The sequence below is a fragment of the Convolutriloba macropyga genome, chromosome 12 (assembly GCF_964194025.1).
Source record: "Convolutriloba macropyga chromosome 12, txConMacr16.3, whole genome shotgun sequence".
NCBI classification, from domain to species: domain Eukaryota; kingdom Metazoa; phylum Xenacoelomorpha; order Acoela; family Convolutidae; genus Convolutriloba; species Convolutriloba macropyga.
This window is the reverse complement of record NC_134479.1, coordinates 2,337,924-2,357,117: the sequence shown is the minus strand read 5'-3', so window position 1 is coordinate 2,357,117 and position 19,194 is coordinate 2,337,924. Positions and strand designations below refer to the sequence as shown.

General features: G+C 36.5%; 2 protein-coding genes across 5 annotated transcripts in view; both read right to left on the bottom strand.

Annotated features, from left to right (window-relative positions):
- The window catches only part of LOC142351028 (uncharacterized), a 155,230-nt gene that overhangs the window by 33,326 nt on the left and 102,710 nt on the right, over positions 1-19,194 (bottom strand). For all 4 annotated transcript variants that reach the window (XM_075403084.1, XM_075403086.1, XM_075403085.1 and 1 more), the window contains 12 exons: positions 18,695-18,997; positions 15,978-16,322; positions 13,478-13,780; positions 12,854-13,198; positions 11,767-12,069; positions 10,413-10,603; positions 9,858-10,074; positions 9,166-9,274; positions 8,447-8,742; positions 6,542-8,061; positions 5,852-6,227; positions 74-777 (listed from right to left, as the gene is read on the bottom strand). In XM_075403084.1, coding sequence (XP_075259199.1) covers positions 74-777; positions 5,852-6,227; positions 6,542-8,061; positions 8,447-8,742; positions 9,166-9,274; positions 9,858-10,074; positions 10,413-10,603; positions 11,767-12,069; positions 12,854-13,198; positions 13,478-13,780; positions 15,978-16,322; positions 18,695-18,997 — 5,012 coding nt within the window. The remainder of the gene's footprint in view (positions 1-73; positions 778-5,851; positions 6,228-6,541; positions 8,062-8,446; positions 8,743-9,165; positions 9,275-9,857; positions 10,075-10,412; positions 10,604-11,766; positions 12,070-12,853; positions 13,199-13,477; positions 13,781-15,977; positions 16,323-18,694; positions 18,998-19,194) is intronic.
- Positions 1-19,194, bottom strand: part of LOC142351029 (proto-oncogene vav-like) — a 198,412-nt gene that overhangs the window by 130,485 nt on the left and 48,733 nt on the right. The window lies entirely within an intron of this gene.

Sequence of the window (19,194 nt, the reverse complement as noted above, 5' to 3'; positions counted from 1 at the left end):
CACTTTTGCATACAGGCCTGCGATGTACAATAGAGATGACTAAATGACCTCTAAGCTTCTGAACTCTACTCACCTCTTCTACTGCAACATCCGGTTCCGCTTCGTACTTCTCACGAGTCCTGCGCCACACCATGTCGTCCACTGTCAGCGACTTGCCCTTGATCCTCGGCTTCTGGGACAGAATGGGTGTCTTGGCCTCGAATGACGACTGCTCGCCTGGAACCTCAGAGGGGTGGTGAGATTTGACCTCTGTCTCTCTCGATCTGAGCCAGGCATGTTCGCTGGTGATCACCGGCAGACCCATTCTCACAGCATGCTCTGAGATGGCATGAGACTCTGCCAACGCGTTGAAAGGAGTTGCGTCTGGGATTTCCACAAACTCCTCGCGGGGTCTCGCCCAATCCATTTCACACTCGGTAGATATTCCCAAAAGTCTCTCCAGTTCGGATTCTCCCATTTTGTTGTCGGCTCCTCCTCTCTCTTGACTTGTGTCGCAATCCTCCATGTGTGGGTTCTGCATATCTTGGGTTGAGAATTGGTTCACAGATCCGTCCTCTGCTGCGGCCTTCAACTGCATGGCAACTTTGCTGCGTGCAGTGTCATTAAGAGCTGCTTGCTGAGTGTGGAAGACTTCCTTTCTGTATTTAGATGACCACTCCTTTGAGTCCATTTCGTCCTTCAGTTCCTCATCCAACACACACAGAGGAGAGAAGAGATATTCATGAGGCTTCTCTTCACAAACTGCAACCACCTCATTACCCTCTACGTCTGCTGTGCCTAAACGTAAAACCCATCTCAAAATACTGTCAAAATGTCTTGCTTATCACTGCCAAGTTTTCGGGTGACGTTTATCCCCCCCCCCCCCCCCCACGTAACAAATTCACAATCTTTATTTAAATCGCGGCGTAGCAGTCATATACCAATTTAACTGGGAGTGGGGGAATCAAAAAAGATTCGAAAATTATACGATACATACCTGTTACATGAAAAATTTTTATATTTAAATACTGTTGTGTTTTTTTTTGTATGACTTACTGCTAAAAGAAAAATTACGCATTGTTATTTCACACACTTGACTTTTTCAAATACTGGAGATGTTGATTGGAGGGTTAGAAAAAAAGAGGCAAAAATTCGATTAAGCGAAGCATTTGACAGCCAAACTATTTTGCGTAGGAAAAGTAGTAATATTTTCTTTTTTCAATATTAAGTGTCAATTAAGCAGATCTTAATCTAATCATGGTTTGGTTAATTAATTATATTCAGAATCTAAACTGTTAATCTTCGATCATACGTCCTAATCATTAAACAACGGCTTCATCTCTCCTTCTCTTCTTTTGCAATTCTAATAAACATGAGCAAAAAAGTTGGGTGGCGGGAGGCTCCGTTTCATTGGTCGATAAGACAAGCTTCATTAATCACAACAAGCTTCGTTTAACTCACGCTCATTGGATGAGACAAGCACTGAGGCTAATTATCTAATAATTTACGGTCTCGCGCGGTGACAAAAAGGTTGAGAAGCTCCCCTCAATTTGAGCGATCATTGATATTAAATAATAAGGTATAAAACTTACCGAGCGATTGATCTAAAAGATAGTAAAATATAAGTAAAGTATGCAATATCAGTATGCTATACAAAATCACCTAAGAGCTATAACAATCGATGTTTATTCAAAAATAAAACAGAGCCGGCAAACTGTCGGAAAATAGCCGCCATTGAGCCGCTTGACGCACATTGGGATTGAAATGGAAAAAAAATACGAGATGTGTCAAGATTTTCTTATTTGGTGCGCAAATTCTGCGTATTCGGTTAGATTCTTAAATTACACTTAATTCAACTTTTAAACTGAACGCTATTAAGCATCATAATAATAACGCCAGCTAGCAATCGCTTTAATGATAACCTAATGCACTATGACTTAATGAACGGGGTTTATATGCTTATCCTGTTTCTTTTGATCTGATTTTGCTCTATTGCCTTTGATCGTATTCACTATATTGCGTAAATCAATGCGTGAAAGAGGTTAAAATCCATTCAGTTGAAATAGTGAGTGAAGTAAGTCAGAAGTCAAGCGTGAAAATCGTGACTTATGAAAAACGAAAAACAAGGTCAAAAGGTAAAGAGAATTAAAAACATAGCAGGTCAAATCCTGACGTACAATTCCAACAAGTTTTTGATTGACTAAACCAAAACTAGACCTAGAACGGACTATGAGAGAATTGGGTAAACATTTCTAGAAAAATCAGATCCAAAATTTAAAAAAAAACAGAAAATTAATGTCAAAATGCCTCATGTGAACAAAAACGCCACTAGCGAGAAATGGAAACTTAGTTCCAACAAAAAATTAGGCCTAGAACGGACTATGAATGGATTGGAAAAACCATTTAGAAAAAAATCCAACCCAAAAAGTCGAAAAAAACAGTAATAATCAAAGTGAAATTGCCGCATGTGAACAAAAACCACCAGCGAGAAAGCGAATTTTTGTTCAAACATCGTTTTCCCAGCCTATTTTAAAATTAGAGCGGAAAAGTTTCACGCCGCAAAATCACTTGCTTTTTTACTCCATTTGCTGTTTCGGCGTGATCAAAATCATTACTCCAATTTGACTTCAAAAATCATGAAAATAAGTGAACAGATCTTAAAAAAAGACAGCGCCCCAATACAATTCAAATTCTTTGAATTGTGAAAAGAGCCTACAGAAAAGCAGTTGAGATGCCGACGGCGGCTATTAATGAACCAAATCTATTTTCGGAGAAACTTTGAAATTTGAGCCGGATGCAATGATATACGATTTCAACATAAGCAGAAATTGTTTTAAAGAATAATGGGAAGCATTAAGGTCAACCGAGATGAAAAATCAATTGTTAAATGATAATTGATGGATTACTGTTGAATGAAGGAAGAACCTACCGAAAAAACTAAACAAATTTAAAGTTGAAAATGCAATTATTTTGAACAACTAGTTTCCTCCTTAGATTTTTTGAAACAAAGGTTCAAAAGTTACAATCAAAAATTTTTGAAAAAAAATAAACTCAAAGCCAAAAAAATTATAAGCATTCAACTCAAATCGTCAACCGGATCCAATTAGGCCTCATTAGAGATCAAATAAGACCTGTCATCGATGAGACTATCGACAGTACCAACAAAGTTTCAAAAATGGGCGAAATCCAAAAACTGCTCACAATTTTTGAACACAAGTTGTGTCAAAACTATTCAAACTGATATTTGAAGAAAATAAGAACTCACTTAAAATTAATTAAGAAAACAACAAAAACTACTAGAAAACTAGCAAAACCCAAAAAATGAAAAAGCAAATCCCAAAACTAATTGACAGAACAACAAAAACATATACAAGAACTGGCAAATAAAAAATTACTAATGATATTTGGAAACAGTTTGTCTCAAAGTATTTAAAACTATTGGATATGAAAAAAATCTGCAAACATCCAGACTTAACGGGGCCAGTTAGAGCTATCAATAATATAATGGTAAAAAACTATAAAATTTGGAAAATTCAAAAACTACTAACAATTTTTTGAAAACATAAAACGTCAAAATCGTTAAAAGCGTTTAGAATTCAATTCAAATCCGTAAACCAATTTGAATAAGCTTTTCTACAGAGTCAATGGGACCTATCATTAATGAGATTAAGTAACTGAAGAACAAACAACTTAAAAAAACAGGCAAAATCAAAAAGCGCTTACATTTCATGAAACTAAATAGCGTCAAAAAAATTAAAAACGATTAGATGCCTTTTGAGGGGTTTGACCAACTGCCAATATGCATCTATAGAACATACTTATCACCTTTTAAAACCAATCTTGCAGATGTTTTCGCCTTTCAATCTTCCTGAGACTACAGCGTGATTAATATCAATACCTCAGTTTGACTTCTCATTGACGGTCGAAGAGAGGGTAGAAAAAATGTAAAAAAACAGCGCATCAATGTAATTCAAATTCTAGTAGTTAAAATAAAGATGTAAGGAAACTAGCAGAAAAAGTCCCGAATTACAATCCAAACAGTTGAACAAACTAACAATTCAACTATCAAAAAAATACGCAGAAAAAATTTTCAATAGTAGGCACTTGAAAATAAACGAAGAATATAGAAGGTACTAATAAAAAAGAAAATTATGCTTTTTGTAAGGCTAGTGGTGTCAAAATTATCAAGAAACCAATAGCGAAAAATCAAAGAACCATTTACATTACAGATCTTCAGAAAGCCTACACTAAACGAGCGGAAAAGCCAAGGATAACCATTGAGAAACAAAGCTACAAAAATACAGATAATAATAAAAATGAGAAACTGGCAAACTATACAAACTTTTTTTGGTTAAAAATAGTGATGTGAGAATGATTACAACACAGATTCATGTATTCAAATCCCGGACAACTCTATATCACTCAACATCGAGAAATATATCGCATCTTTTTAATATTTCCCTCAAGAGAAAAAAAGACAAATGTTACAACTGAAGGCCAGATTCAAAAATTCTTTAAAGTACTCAAAAAATGGGGCTCATGTCAATAAAACAATACTTGTGGACTAAAAAATTAATATCTTATCTTCTGCCGCACAAAAAGGCCGATGAGACCTCTCATCAGTCAGAGGAAGTTAGAAAAATGACAACAATTACGGGTAAAACAAACTTAAAATATTTTACAAAAACAGAAGTTATCAGCTGCTACATTATATAGATTCCCCTAATCTCTATTAGAAAGCCAACCTGACTTGTTGTTTGTGAGACTAAATGCGAGACAAAAAAAATTGAGGGCGAAACTCAAAAATTTACCATTAATTTTCAATGCAATTAACGTCAAGACATAAAAACTATTAGCTGCCCATTCCCTCAATACACACAACTGCATCTGAACACCATTAGATCACGTGTATGAACATTACTAGCAATCATTGAGAAATATGACTGGAAACATAATTCAAACTGACACACTTGAGAAAATGCTCCATCAAGAACTGAAAATTTGCTCAAACATTTATTTCTTACTACTCTAAATTTGACTTCTCATTGACATCAAAAAGTCGGAAAATAAGATTAGATCTTTAAAAAGACAGCACACTAGTGCAATTCAAATATTTTGGACTCTAATAACGAAATTAAACAAATAATAACCTCGCTATCACTTCACCCCTATTTAAAACAGAAATAATAACATATAAATGGTAAAAACTTCTCATTATTTTAAGATATTGAAGACAAATATTTCCTATCAAAAGCATGAGCAGAAAACTCAGCATCAAACGAAAATCTTGCTTGAGATTCAATCAAATTTCTAATGGGTAACAGACTTAATTTGGGAATGAGAGCAATTCAGATCACTCAAAACTCGAGAGCGAGAGAGAGCAAAAATGTTCCAGAACGGAAGCGTGAAAACTGTTCAGCAAAAATTTTGAAACAAGAAAGACACCCGCGTTTACAATGATTGCTTCTAACTTCGTTCGAGAGCAATTAGATGATTGGGATTCGCTACAGATTCTTGGTGTCAATTTTTCAATAGACAGTTTAAAACCAAAAACAGCTCAAGAACAGTTGAAATGCAAAAGACGGTTTAGTAACCAACTAATCTAAAAAATGACAAGATTTTCGTGCTCGATAATACAGGTGTTCGGGCAAAACTGTCACAAAAGAACAGTTCAACAAGTCGTGTGTCTAATAACGCGATGCAATATTAGATCGGATATGAAATAGGAAGAATTATACATGTCATTCTACTGCTTCTCGACAGTGGTTCTTCATCAATAGTTTCACTCCGTGTAGCCTAACCGGCTTCCTTCCAACCAATTATGAACTTGATACCTCCTCTTTACAAATGTTTTCTATCATGCTTTACTAACCAGACTCGCCGAATTGCACATGAGCAGTGACGTCGCTCTCATTCTCAATGTGGGCAAACTCTTTAGCCCTTTCGCCCTCTTTCTCAGCCTCCAGGGCCACCTGGTCTGGCTGGATGAAACTTTCAGCTGGCATGGGACAGGGCAGTGTGGCTTCTTGTGCGTGTCGGGTGCTGACATCGAGTCTCTCCTTGACAAAGTAGTCGAACTTGTGTCTGTCCAGTTTGTACTCTGGATTCATCCACTGCTGGAACCCGAAGTCAATCAGGTACTCGAGGATTCTGTTGTCTACTTCTGTGTCCTGACTGAGACTGAACTCAAACTCATTTTTGGGTTCTCGGCACAACTGGGCGGTGATCGTCTCAATTTTGATGTCCACCTGTTGCACATTTCATAAATAAGAATTTAGACTGTTTTACCATGAAAATTTTTGGTAATTATGTCGTTATTATCGATGAATCTAAAGAAATTTCAATTGAGTACTTTTAAAAAGTATATTCTGGTCAGAATTTATGGCTAAATAATGAGCAAATGTGTATTGTTAAATTCTAATTTGAACTGAAACTCAAATTATATCAAAATTGAAGCAAAAGTTTTAATAAAAATGGAGTCTAAAGAATGAAAGGTAACATGGCATTGAATGGTGCCTTTATGTGAGCTAATGAGAGAAAAGATAGAAGGACATAAAGAGACCTTTTCTCTCAGTCGAATCCACTTGCGTGTCTTCTCATCCACCTGTGCCATGGCTGTGAATCGGGGCATGTCATTAAACTCTGTGACGTCATCAGGCTCATACTCCTTCACAATCTGTTCAATCTCCCTCGCCTGTCTCAACACAATCGGCCTCATGATCTCCCTCAGTCGTATCCACTGAGCATTCTCTGGCTCCTCACTCTGTTCAGCACTGACCAGAATCAGAGCACGTGACAAGATCTCTCTGATGGCCTCTTTGGTCTCTGCTATCTCTCTGATCACTTCGGACTGTTTCTCCTCACTCACAGTCCACTTTATGCTGTCCAGCAATTCATCCGGCAACATCTGCCCATCACTCTGCATCGCCACTCCAACCCAGGCTGCCCGGCTCAGTCCCACTTGTAACGCGTCCAGGGTTCTGCCAACTTCGGTCAGTCTTAGCACGTCCTCTTTGCTGCATTGTTCACACATGACCGGTTCAACATCGCCACCTGTGGACGATTTAATCTGGTCGAGGTTGATTTTGTGTTTGCCCAGAGCACAAATCGTGCTGAATTCCGATGCCTCACACGTGGGTTGGGTCTGGTTAACCTCACCCATGTTATAACTAGCTGATGTCTTCTGTTCATTAAGAAGAGAAACTCTGAGTCGAGAAAAGGCATTCACTTCAGCACTGAAAGCAACAGCCTCAGTCTGTAGTTTCTCTGATTCAGTAACCTGTCCAAACTGAGTTTCTTTATCAGACTGACTGACTTGAGCACTGGTCATGTTCTGTGCCATGTCAAGTTGTGCCTCCATCTGGACAGACTCTGGTGCATTCTTCCATTCACAGTCGTTTCCAGCCTCAGTGGCTCTGGCCTCTGTCACTGGCTGTTTCTTGTGATCCTGTGGCTGCAACAGATCCAGAATGGACTTGGAATAGAACACTCCCTCTTGATGATGAGAATCGCCGCTCAAGAAGGTCAGCAGATTGTGCATCTCACTTTCGGAGAAATCACCCGCACTGATCTGAGAACTGAGTTTCTTCTCTTCCTCACTGGCACTGAAGAGGATTCTCAAAGTGGAATCAGAGAATCCCCCAGCAGTCCTTCCGTTTGAATCCTCCATTGGGAGAGTCACCAATTCCGCCCGTAGTCTATCAAGGAGTTGGGAACTGTCCATTGGAGCTGCTGTGACGATTGCCTGAGTCGCGGAATCCAAAACATTCTTCTTTCTCTTCTCTGTCTCATCGTCTGAGGAGTAAAAAACTCCTGTCTTCTCCACCGACTGTAGACGTCCATCTCTAAGGGTGGTTTCATCCTCGTCCACAATGAGAGTGGAGAAGTGTTCAGTCTCAAAACTGTCTGCTCTCTCCCCCATACTCTCTGGACTCTGTCTCCCAGGCATCGCTTCTGTCACCCCTCGAGATGCCACTGCAACCTGTCTCTGCTCATCAACTGCATCATCTCCATCGGGCAACACTTGACACAACGCAGTTGTCTCTTCCTCAGAGGACATCTGTCTCACTGCCACCGAGTGACCTTAACAATGACAACAAATTGTTTACGGATTTCACTTAGACAAACATTTTTTACAGCTTCTACGCAATTCATAAAAATCAAGGGTGGTCAGAAACAACACAGTTGAAATAGACAGATTGTTTCTCGGATCCTATTGGGCCAGATCAAATATTTATTTCTGAAAAAATATCAAAAACAGAAATGTAATGTAATTATCTGTGCTTGATTACTGTACATCCTTGAAATGGTGCATGATCATATTATACGTGAAAATCTAATCACACTTGTCTAACCCCTTCATGAGATACACAAAATATGAAGAACGTTTTTGCATTTTCATATGAAAATATCCAATTTTGTGTCAGAGGGAATAAATGAAGCAGCCTAATTTAGTTTTGGACCTGACCTTCTCTTTCGTCCACATGTTCAGAAGACATCCAATGTTCATCTTCAGCCACGAGTTTGTTCACACCTTCTACCACCTGTCTCGACTGGTGCACATTGGAAGCGTCTCCTCTCTCCTCGGCAGACACAGACAACGTCTGTTCTGAGATCTGTTGAGTGTTTTCACATGCATCGTACATCTCCAGTGCCTCTGTTTCCTCCTCCTGCTCTTGTTGTTGTTGTTGATTGTGTTGCCAGGGTGTGTCTGTTGCAAGAGCCCTGCCCTGTTTGAATGTCTTGGGCATCTGTTTAGCGTACCTGTAGTCATACACGTCATACATGTAGAGGTCATACAGTGGTGAAAGATATCACGTGTTTCAACAAAATGTTCTTATAAAATAACACCAAATAGATTGGTTACAAACACTGTTTCATCACTTTCCTTTCAATCTCTCAATCCAGACGAACTTTCAAACTTACTCAATCATGTCCAGTCGAATACTTTCATCAACAATTTCTCTAACCACTGTTTAGTGTATAAAAAATTTGCAAAGTGACGTCAAAAACAGCAAGGAAAACGTAAAAACAACTATATGAGAATTCAAACGTGAATTATATAATAATATTGAGATATATGCAATTTCGACTGATGGTTGAAGGATAAAATGATTTCAGTTAATCACTTTCAGCTCAGTTTCTACCCAAGTTGACAATTTGACCCCCCCCCCCCCCCCCACTCACCTGAGTTCCTCCAGTTCAGTGAAGTCAGCCTGTGTCCTGTATCTGGTCACGTCCATTCCCTCGGTTGTGACCAGTGGCATCCCTCCATCCACACTCTCCTCCACATTTGCTACAATAATAGACCACGTAATTGAAAACAAACAAACAAACAAGTAACTCCCCAATTTATGACTTCAATCGCACAATGACTCCTCTTGTGATGACATATAGGGTGCAGTGACCTATCGATTGAACTGGGTTCGTTCAACACCCTAAATTTTAATCCACCATTTTAATAAACCATATCCAAGACTAGTTGCAGTAGTTTCTGAGATACCATATGGTAGTAATGTGACAAATAATTATGCTTCATCTAAACACCTTCTAATGTAGTCATTACTACAGCTTTGAAGGATAGTAAATAAGAGTTACTTCCATAAATTCAATTTATTCAAAACTGTTAAGTTACTTTTAAAACTAGACGGTTCAAGTTTGAAGTTATACGACATTAGTAGCGATCATATTATAGAGTAATCATAAAATGAATTCAACCAAAACATGCTTTTCACCATCTTGGTTTGCCCTTGTGTGGTCACATTCAGATTCAGCTCAAGTCCTCTAATGGATGACAGTCAATTCGAAGGATGGCAGTCATATCTGAACTGGTGTATTATTAAAATAAGAGTGGTGATGAACTAGTGATTGATACTCACAGCAGATCATGACATTGAAGGATGTCTCAGATTGTCCGAATGGGTTTGTGACTGTGACTGTGTGAGTGCCGTGGTGTCTCAGGGAAGCACTCACTCTTGGCAAACATTCCATGTCTTCTATTCCCTCTTCTTCCTGTTGTTGCTGTTGTGGGTTTTGCAGTGTGCACGTGTAAACACTCTCTCCCACATCCTCCACTATCACCTCATCAGCTGTGACCTGAGATGCAAAAATGGGCGAATAAAAATCTTTTAAGATTCTTCAGAAATCTTCGTACAAGTATGTATGTATTCACCAGTAAGATTTCCTACCAACAGTCTTACAATTAGTTCAATTCATCCATCCATAGGACAACTGAACAAGTACTACTGTCTGTTTATTTGTGAATGGATCAAGTTCCACAGCTAAGCAAGAGAATGTTTGGAAGAGATTTGCGGATGAACTATGACTATTGATGGTATTTTGGATAAAATCATAATATCCTACACAAAAGATGATAGGCATATCTCAAGAATGATTTTTAAGATGGTCAGGCCAGCTGGTGTGTTATTACTAACTTCTCTGTGGTCGATACTCCAATTGACACTCAGCTGAGGAGATGATGAATGGAAAGTGACTTGGAGAGCTGAGGAGAGATCCTCCCCCACTGAGAACTCCTTCGTTACTCCACCACTCACAACATCCTCCCCACTCGATCCACTCTCTAATGGCTCAGATGATACTGGATCTCTAATCATCGGGGGCTCGCCTGCACACACACAAATACAATTATTCATTTAGTTCACTTCTGCGGGCTAAATTGATATCTTTTTCTTTGTTTTCGGTGACCAAAAACTGTCACAGAAAAGAAAAGAAATCAAACAACGCACTCTGACTCTATCAAATTTTTTCAAAAAATATGTAAAATTTATGCTATTGAATAATTGTATTGTCCTTGAATTACGTACACCTTGAAAGAAAAACATCCAGAAAAACAAGTCAAAAACCAAAAAGAGAAGAGAGACCCCTATAAAGAAAAAGACCGCAGCACAATTAACAATTTGATTTGTAAAAGAGCTTCATTTATCAATTTGTCACGCTTAGCTGACAGCTTTGCAGCAATAAATTTGAAAGATTTCAAAAACTTTGAACCAAACTTTTTAGTACCAAAAAATCCTGCTCAATATATTGTCCAAAGATTCCCAAACTAATTGTTTTGAATCTCATCTCAAGGAAGGGTGAAAAACAAGAAACAAACTAAAAGAAAAACATAACTGGAACATTGCTGGAATACCTGCGAAACAGATTTATATCAATCAGATTGTAGATACAAACAGATACCGAATTGAGTTGATGGAGTTGCTGATACAACACATAATACATAATCACATTAAAAAACTAATCCTTCAAAATTCTTTCGAAAAATCAAAATTGTAACTTTATTGTGTTCCCAATGCTTCATTATTAACAGCCTTTACTGTATAAGACTCTTTTAAAGATCTTGAAAGGGTTTAGAGCAACCTCCTTATTTGACCTTAATATTAGTGTTCAGAAGTCATTTGCAGAGTGAGGTTAGTCATTTATGATAAAATTTATGCAATTTAGATTAGAGCCGACCAATAATTAATTTAAGATATGACATCTTGCACATTAAAGCAGTAAAAAATCGCATGGAAAGATCAACAAAATTAAAAATTTTAGTTTTGCGGTATGAAAAAAATAAACAAAATGATCGACAGACAGCGAAAAAAACCAGAGACCCAAAAATAAGCTACACTCTTCTTACAGCTTCGCAGTTATTAAAAAGAGATGAGTATCATAGAGCTGCATTTGTTTGAGTACATCACTTATACAAAAAACTGACGCCAAAATACGAAAGAATTGTTTAGTTCAAAAATCTGAAAGCGATTTAGCATGATACAGCTCACTCACCAACAGAAACTGCCAATTTGTGCACATATTGTTGTCGTCCAACATCGACAGTTATGACGTAATTGCCAGCATCCACTAGATCAATCTCCTCAAACACTTTTTCAACAGTGGGTTTCTCGCTTTGGTCCGAGGCGTCCGCCACAACAAAGCTATCAATTGGCTTGTCATCATGAGTAACATTAACTTTAATTTGCTCCTCTTTATCATCCAATGAAATGTCAGTTGGCAACTTGAAGCTAATAGCAGTGGGTGTATGTCTCAGAGCACTCACTTCTTCACTAGTCACGATTGGCTCCAGAGGTTCTGAAGAAACATTTTGATTATTGATATCAGTGTCGAAGGAACTTTGTTTGAAAAAATGGTGACTTTTTGTTTCAATATACTGCTTTAAGATGTCACGGCGAAAAACTTCTAAAGTTGATTAAGTCTTTAAATACAGAAGTTAAAATAACGTTTAGGAACTATAGATAATTGTTAAACTTTTTTGATTGGGTTTACAATTTTATTTGGGCACCATACAATGACAGAAATATGCATATTTACCAAAGACAACAAAACAAATGGCATCAAGCAAATTATAAACTAAAAAAAAATCAAAACAAAACCAGTGTTGAATTGTGTAGTTAATAAAATATTTAAACAACGAACAATTTGCTGTGAAAAAAATGGCATCAAAATAAGTGCAATTAAATAATATTCTGAAAAACAGGAACATAGCTGAAGGAATAACAAGCGATCATTGTGATAACAATCCTTGGTAGTCCCTTCTCCATTGCCAGAGTTCCATTGTCATTTGGAGTTATCTTTATCAGACTTTTTTCAGTGGAAGGATAAGCACTTTTGAAAGAGATAAATAAATTTCATTGTCAGTCAAAAACATAAATCACTGGAGTCCACAAGATTAGCGAACAGAATCAAAAATATCAACTCAATAAGCAAACACTGAACAAATACTTTTGTTTCGACCTTTTGCAGTTATAAAGACAATATAATAGAAAACGAAATACAAAAAACCAAAGATACAAAATGGAGCAGATTTTGCATAATTTTGAATACATATTAGGATACTATAGATTGTAGACTGTACCTAAATGAAGCTTCACAGCATGCTTGTGAGATTTGAATCGATCCTTAGTTTTAACTTCTATTTCCACGACAGGTAACTCCTTCATTTTGTACAGTTTGTCAGTGTCGACTGAAAGGGAACAACTGAGCACACAAGTATCCGATTCCATGTCAATACTTGAGACGGTCCAGTCATCCAGTTCTATCAGAGAACTGTCTTCTGGCCGCTCTTGGACATTAACTGATACACTAGGAGGATTGTTTTCTTTGTCAGCAACAAACGGTAGCCTGATTTCTGCATTCAAGACTTCTTGTGGTTCGGTGGGCAGTATGACAGAATCATCAGACACAGTTTCTTCAGGTTCAACTAAAAATGTTACAACTGTTACATTTTTTGACCTTTTATTTTTCGTTTATTCTTTCATTTTTCTTTTATTTTTCTGGCATTCAATTGCCAGTAAACAGAACACAAACGATTTCTCCAAAATCAAAATAAGCCTAAAATTATATATTCACGGATTTCTCCATGCTTCATAAAAATTACCGAAATAGATCAAATTCTTGTGTTTATTTGCCGTTTTTTGTCAAGTAATGATGTTTATCAAAATTACAATGGGACTAAATACTCTGACCAGTTTTCACGTACCAATTGAGACTGACAACTTATGTATGTACTGTTGTCGTCCAACATCCACAGTGATAACATAAGTGCCGGAATCCATTTGGTCAATTTCTTCGAACACCTTCTGAACAGCTAAATTACTGTCATTAGCCTCATCTTTGGTAACTTCAAAGCTCTCATTTGGTGCATCGTTATGAGTGACAGACATCTTAACTGGTTCATTTCCATCATCTGCCGAAATTCCCACTGGCAAATGGAACGCGAGTGAACAGGGAGACTTCACCAAAGCTGTGACTTGTTCATTTGTCACGATTGGCTCCAGCGCTTCTAAAGACAGAACTTTTGAGTTTCAACAAACAGTGTTCAAAGGTTTTTAATTGAAAAAGTGCACATTAAAACATCTTTTTTTCAACTGTCACGCAAAAATTATGGGAGCTGCTTAGTATCTCCATAAACGTTGAATTTGTTTTCATAAGCTTATCTGAATAAACAAATGTGTTTCGCAACTGACAAGGGTTTGTATAAAAGGTGTCGAAAGAGAAGTACGACTAGCCATCACAGTGTAAAAGTAGCAGTGATAAATGGTCATCCTGCAGGAAGGAATAATATTAATAATATAATAATAATAATGATGATGAAATTAACCAAGCATGGTTTATACTAACTTGGTAAACTCCTCTGATGTATTTGTATTTAATTTATAATGATTAAGTTTCATCTTGTGAATCTTCTAAAGTTGACCATCCTTATGGATAAAGTTCATATCGGAACTTTGACGCCAACTAATTCACTAAAAAAGGGATTCCACTTTAGATTTGGCTGGAGAAGCAAAACGATCGTAGCCAATAAAATCTGACCTCTTTGATATCAAGTTGTTGTCATTTCATATGACTGCTATCTTTTGGAGCAGTCATGCATACGACCGCTATGATTCAGATTACTGCTAAAAAATAGTTTCAGCTTCTGCATAAAGTTAGTCATTGATATAATCCAAAAATTTCACGACACTGAAACTTCTGCTGATTTTAGAAATTTAAAAATCAATTGAATAGAACTAATTTAAACTTGAGTGTAATCTCGCAATGAGCGACGCAATTCTGTTAATACAAAATAATTTAATATAGCAACCGAAAAACATTCCTATTTTCCATTAACCACGTTTCTATTTGTTTTTACAAAGTTGTTTTAAAAACCAAATCAAATTGAAGCGTTAGTTGAAAGATTCGATTATAAGGGAAACAAAAGCAGAAATGGAAAGTCTCAAAGCATTAGAAAAATATATGCTCTACTTTTTTTTATTGCCTGCTATAATTTAACGCATCCGCATATCAGAGCAGGTCTTTCCAAACAACTGCTACTCAATTCATGGCTTTGATTGCTTTTTGTGTTACAAACATATCAGAAAAAATGATGATTTTCTTTCAATTCGCCATCTAAATGAAGGGCCAACTTAAAACATAACCGACTAAACGTCGGAAGAATTGCTCTCGAACAACTAGTGGGAGCCCTAATCAATTGCAATCTGCTTCAGTCAGGGGGGGGGGGTGGGGAGGGAGGGAGGGAGGGATGGAGGGGGAGCCTAAATGGGACTGAGAAGTTCAATAGTGGGCTTCAAATAACCACATAAGAGGTTAATATATACCACTATTAAGATTTAAAGTAAAAAGTGGCAACAGTTTCGGCGCACTTTTCATTTGACTTTTAGTATTTAATTGCTGCCAATTGAATTCAGCAAATTGTGATTGAGAGAGAATTTTAGATCACGCGAAACGCAAAAAGTCAAGGGCGTAAAAGTCACTCGAAAAGTCAAAATTGTTAAGCAAAATTTTTGCATAAAAAATACACACACGTTTTTTACAACAATTGCTATGAACTTCGTTCAAGAGCAATTAATAATGTTTTATACATATGTTCTCAAAAAAGTCCCACAACAGAAATAAAATTAGATCCGTAATAAGCAGTGGTTAAAAAAATAAAATTGAAAATACAAGTTATCATATATCGCAAGATTAATTAAAAAAGAGAACAGTGTAAAAAAGTAGCAGGAGCAACACAGTTAGTTCAACAATAATGACGAACAATTTACAATTAACACTGAAAATTACTTACAGAGAGGAGAGAAAATACAAAAAAAATTTTAAAAAAATGTTTAAAACATTTGACAAAATGCCAGGCCCATGAGACGAAAAGGACATGCCTCTCAAAGGCAATCTTAGGATACAGCACATCAAAAACCAAAAGGGGATAACACCATGAATTCATGTCTCCTCAAAAGTTTCCTTGAATCGCATACTTAGAGAATAGTAAGTCGTACGGCTCTATGAGAACTTCAGGCCCTCTGGGTTTTACCTGTTTATCCCGTACTTGAGGAAAAAGGTCAAATTGTCAGACAAAAAAAATCAGCCGAAATGTCAGTAGTACAAAAATTGTATAAAAAAGATCAGCAGGAGTATCATAATTACTACAAAATTTGTTTGAGAGCAATTAACAAGAGTCTCGGCCTCTGCAAAAGAGTTGAGCATACCGTATTCAAATTTGACAGTATGTTTGTGGGAGTGCACTCCATCCTTGGTCTTGATTTCAACCTGAAGGACTGGCAACTCTTTCATTTCGTACAGTTTATCAGAGTCTACTGAGAGAGAACAGCTAAGGACACAAGTCTCCGATTCCTTGTCAACTTGTGAGACGGTCCAATCAGCCAGTTGTACAAGTGAAGAATCCTCTGGCTTGTCTGAGACCTCGACTGATAGTCTGGGCAGAATGTCCTCTTTGTCAACAACAAATGGCAATTTGACGTCAGCGAGTAATCTGTCTTGAAGTTTGACGGGTAGAACGAGAGATTCGTCAGAAACAGTTTCTGTTGGTTCAACTGAAACAAAACAGCAATATTTTCGGACGTGTTCCCAACAATTTGAGTTTAGATGACTGCATATCGGAGTAAAATGCATACAATTAACTGCAGAATTTCATTACAAAAATAACCCATTAAAATGTGAGGTATTTTATAATTTGAAGTTGATATGAAGATCAGAACATCACTGCTTTTTGTCCATCATATATCCACAGTGGGGAGAAATACTTAAATGTTGTCGATACCTAGTCGATCATCGCATTAATCCACCAATAGTTAAATGTACAATTTAACTGCCCAGAACAAAACATTCTAGGTTTCAAGTCAAATAAAGTTTCGCATGGAACTAAAGTCCAGACTGTAGTTATGATGAAGTTCAGTGTTTCGTTTTCAGGTCATTTTTTAAACTCTTCTTTTTGAAACTCACTCCACTATCTTGTAAGTTTGTATATCTTTTGATGCTTGTATATTAAGAATCTTGTCAACATAATCCAATTTTCGCTTCGCTGGGCTATGAAAAAAATTTTTCAGCTGTAATGAACCTAAATTAAAGCTTTAAATGTAAGAACGATTGGTTTAAAATTATAAAATATGCAGATGCTTACATGACTCTAACCGGTTTACCCATCATCAAAAAAATTCTCATTAAGTCATTTTTAGTTATATATATAGTGATCGCAAGTATTAATAGTAATGCAGGAGTATTATATATAGAAAGTTTGATCTCAGACATGGGCCATGTAAGATTTCTTTGGTTTCATATTAGCATCGTACGAGTACGGACAGTGTAAAATTATACATGACGCCGGCATTCAATCCACGGAAGTGCGACCCGGTAAAAGGTAAATTTCGTTACAATATTCAATCGTCTTGTTAATCTCCAACATAAACTCATTTTTATCTCAATGTGAAGCTCCATAATTTACCTTAAAACCAATGCGTACGGTGCCATTTTTACAATTCAAAAAACGGAAGTTCAGGGAGAGAATAAATATTGAAAAAGTTGTTTTGGCGAAAACAATCGAAGAATGTACAAAAGATAGAAATAAGAGACTGGTTTTTTCTTCAGGCCTTCTTTTGATACATAGCAAGAAATGTAAGTCTAAAAAATTTCTGTTGACGTGCGGCTTTTTCAATCTATATTTTTTAGTTCAAAATTATTTGTTATCTAAAAGGTCATTGTAGACTAAAGAAACAATGTTATGTTGACAGCGTTTTTAATTTTTTTTTCAGTAACTGAAGTGAGTTTTAAGCTAATTTGGAGCTTTGGCAACTATTTTGGAAAATTTTTGGTTATTTTGGCAATGTTGCAACCATTACATTGTTTCATTGCATTCACTGATAGCTGAATTGATTTATAAAGCTCCTATGCTTTATCTATTGCTAATTGAATAAATGTTTTTGGTACAAAGCAGTTTGTTTCAAAAGAATTTGACAAAAAATTCAGATATTTGTTACAATATTTATAATTCTCGGTTTTTTCTACATTTTTTAAAGTCGCTGATGTTTGAGAGCTTATTACCTTGCCTAATATTGGGTAAGCAGTTTTATAGTCTTGTACTAAAAGATACAGTAATTCAATTCTCTTAAATTTTTACGTCAATTTACATTTTGGCCTAACTTTCTTTATTTGACTTAACAATGCTATTTTCAAGCTTTCGTGCGTTCTGCCAACAGATACTAGTTATTTAAAAGGCAAGATTTTTCGGTGGAGTCGTTTCGGGAATTCCATTGCTAAGATCTGTTCACACATTTTCATGATTTTTTAGGTCAAGTTAAAGTATTGATTTTGATCACGCCGGAACAGGAGGTGGAGCAAAAAAGCCAGTGTTTTTGCGGCGTGATATTCCGTCACTCTAATTTTGAATTGGAGGGTAAAAACGGTGTTTGATCAATAATTCGCTTTCTGTGTTGCGGCTTTTTGTTCACAAGCGGCCATTTGATTTCTGTTTTTAAGGTATTTTATTGGGTTTTTCTAAATATTTTGTTTTAAAGGTTTTTTCTAAATTAGACATTCCTCGGTCTAATTTTTTTGCTGTTACTGAGTCACTGAAAAACAGATTTATAAGTCAGGACTTGTCCTACTTTGGTTATTTTTTGTCACGCTTACGGAAACAAATAATGTTTTTGGCTTTTTAGTTTTCAAAGTTGACTGGAACTGATGTTTGTTGTTTTGAATGTATAAAAAGAAAACCAAATAACAAAATAAAAAAGTAACAAATAACAAAATAAAAAAAATAAAAAAACCAACTTTTTCTAACTTGACACGCGTCAAACATATTTTTAGATTGTTTGAATAAGAAAACCTTTCACTAAAATTGGCTGTTTCACTAAAATGATGTTTTATTAAGATGCCAAAGAAGCTGACTTCTAAACACAGTTTAGCTAACCTATGGATACTGCCAACTTGTGTATGTACTGTTGTCGTCCAACATCAACAGTTATTACGTAGTTGCCACCATCTGATTCATCAACTTCTTCGAACAACTTCTGAACAACTAATTTGTCATTATGAGCGTCACCCTTGGCCAATTCGAAATCTTCAATTGGCTCATCGTTATGTGTGACAGTCACTCTGATTGGCTCGTCCTCGTCATCCAATGAGATTCCAGATGGCAAATTGAAGGCCAATGAACAAGAAGAGTGGATCAAAGCGGTCAATTCGTCAGTTGTCATGATTGGCTCCAGGAGTTCTGAAGAGACAATTTTCGGTAAATGACTTTAAAACTCTACAATACAATTTCAGCAAGCAATAAATCCTGCCAACAATAAGAATAGTATAATAATTTCCAAATCTGGATTGATTCTTAAAATCGATTAGCATTAAAATCAACGCTCACAAATGCAGCAAAAGCTTATTGATCATTAGCATTTTTTCAATTTTAAATTT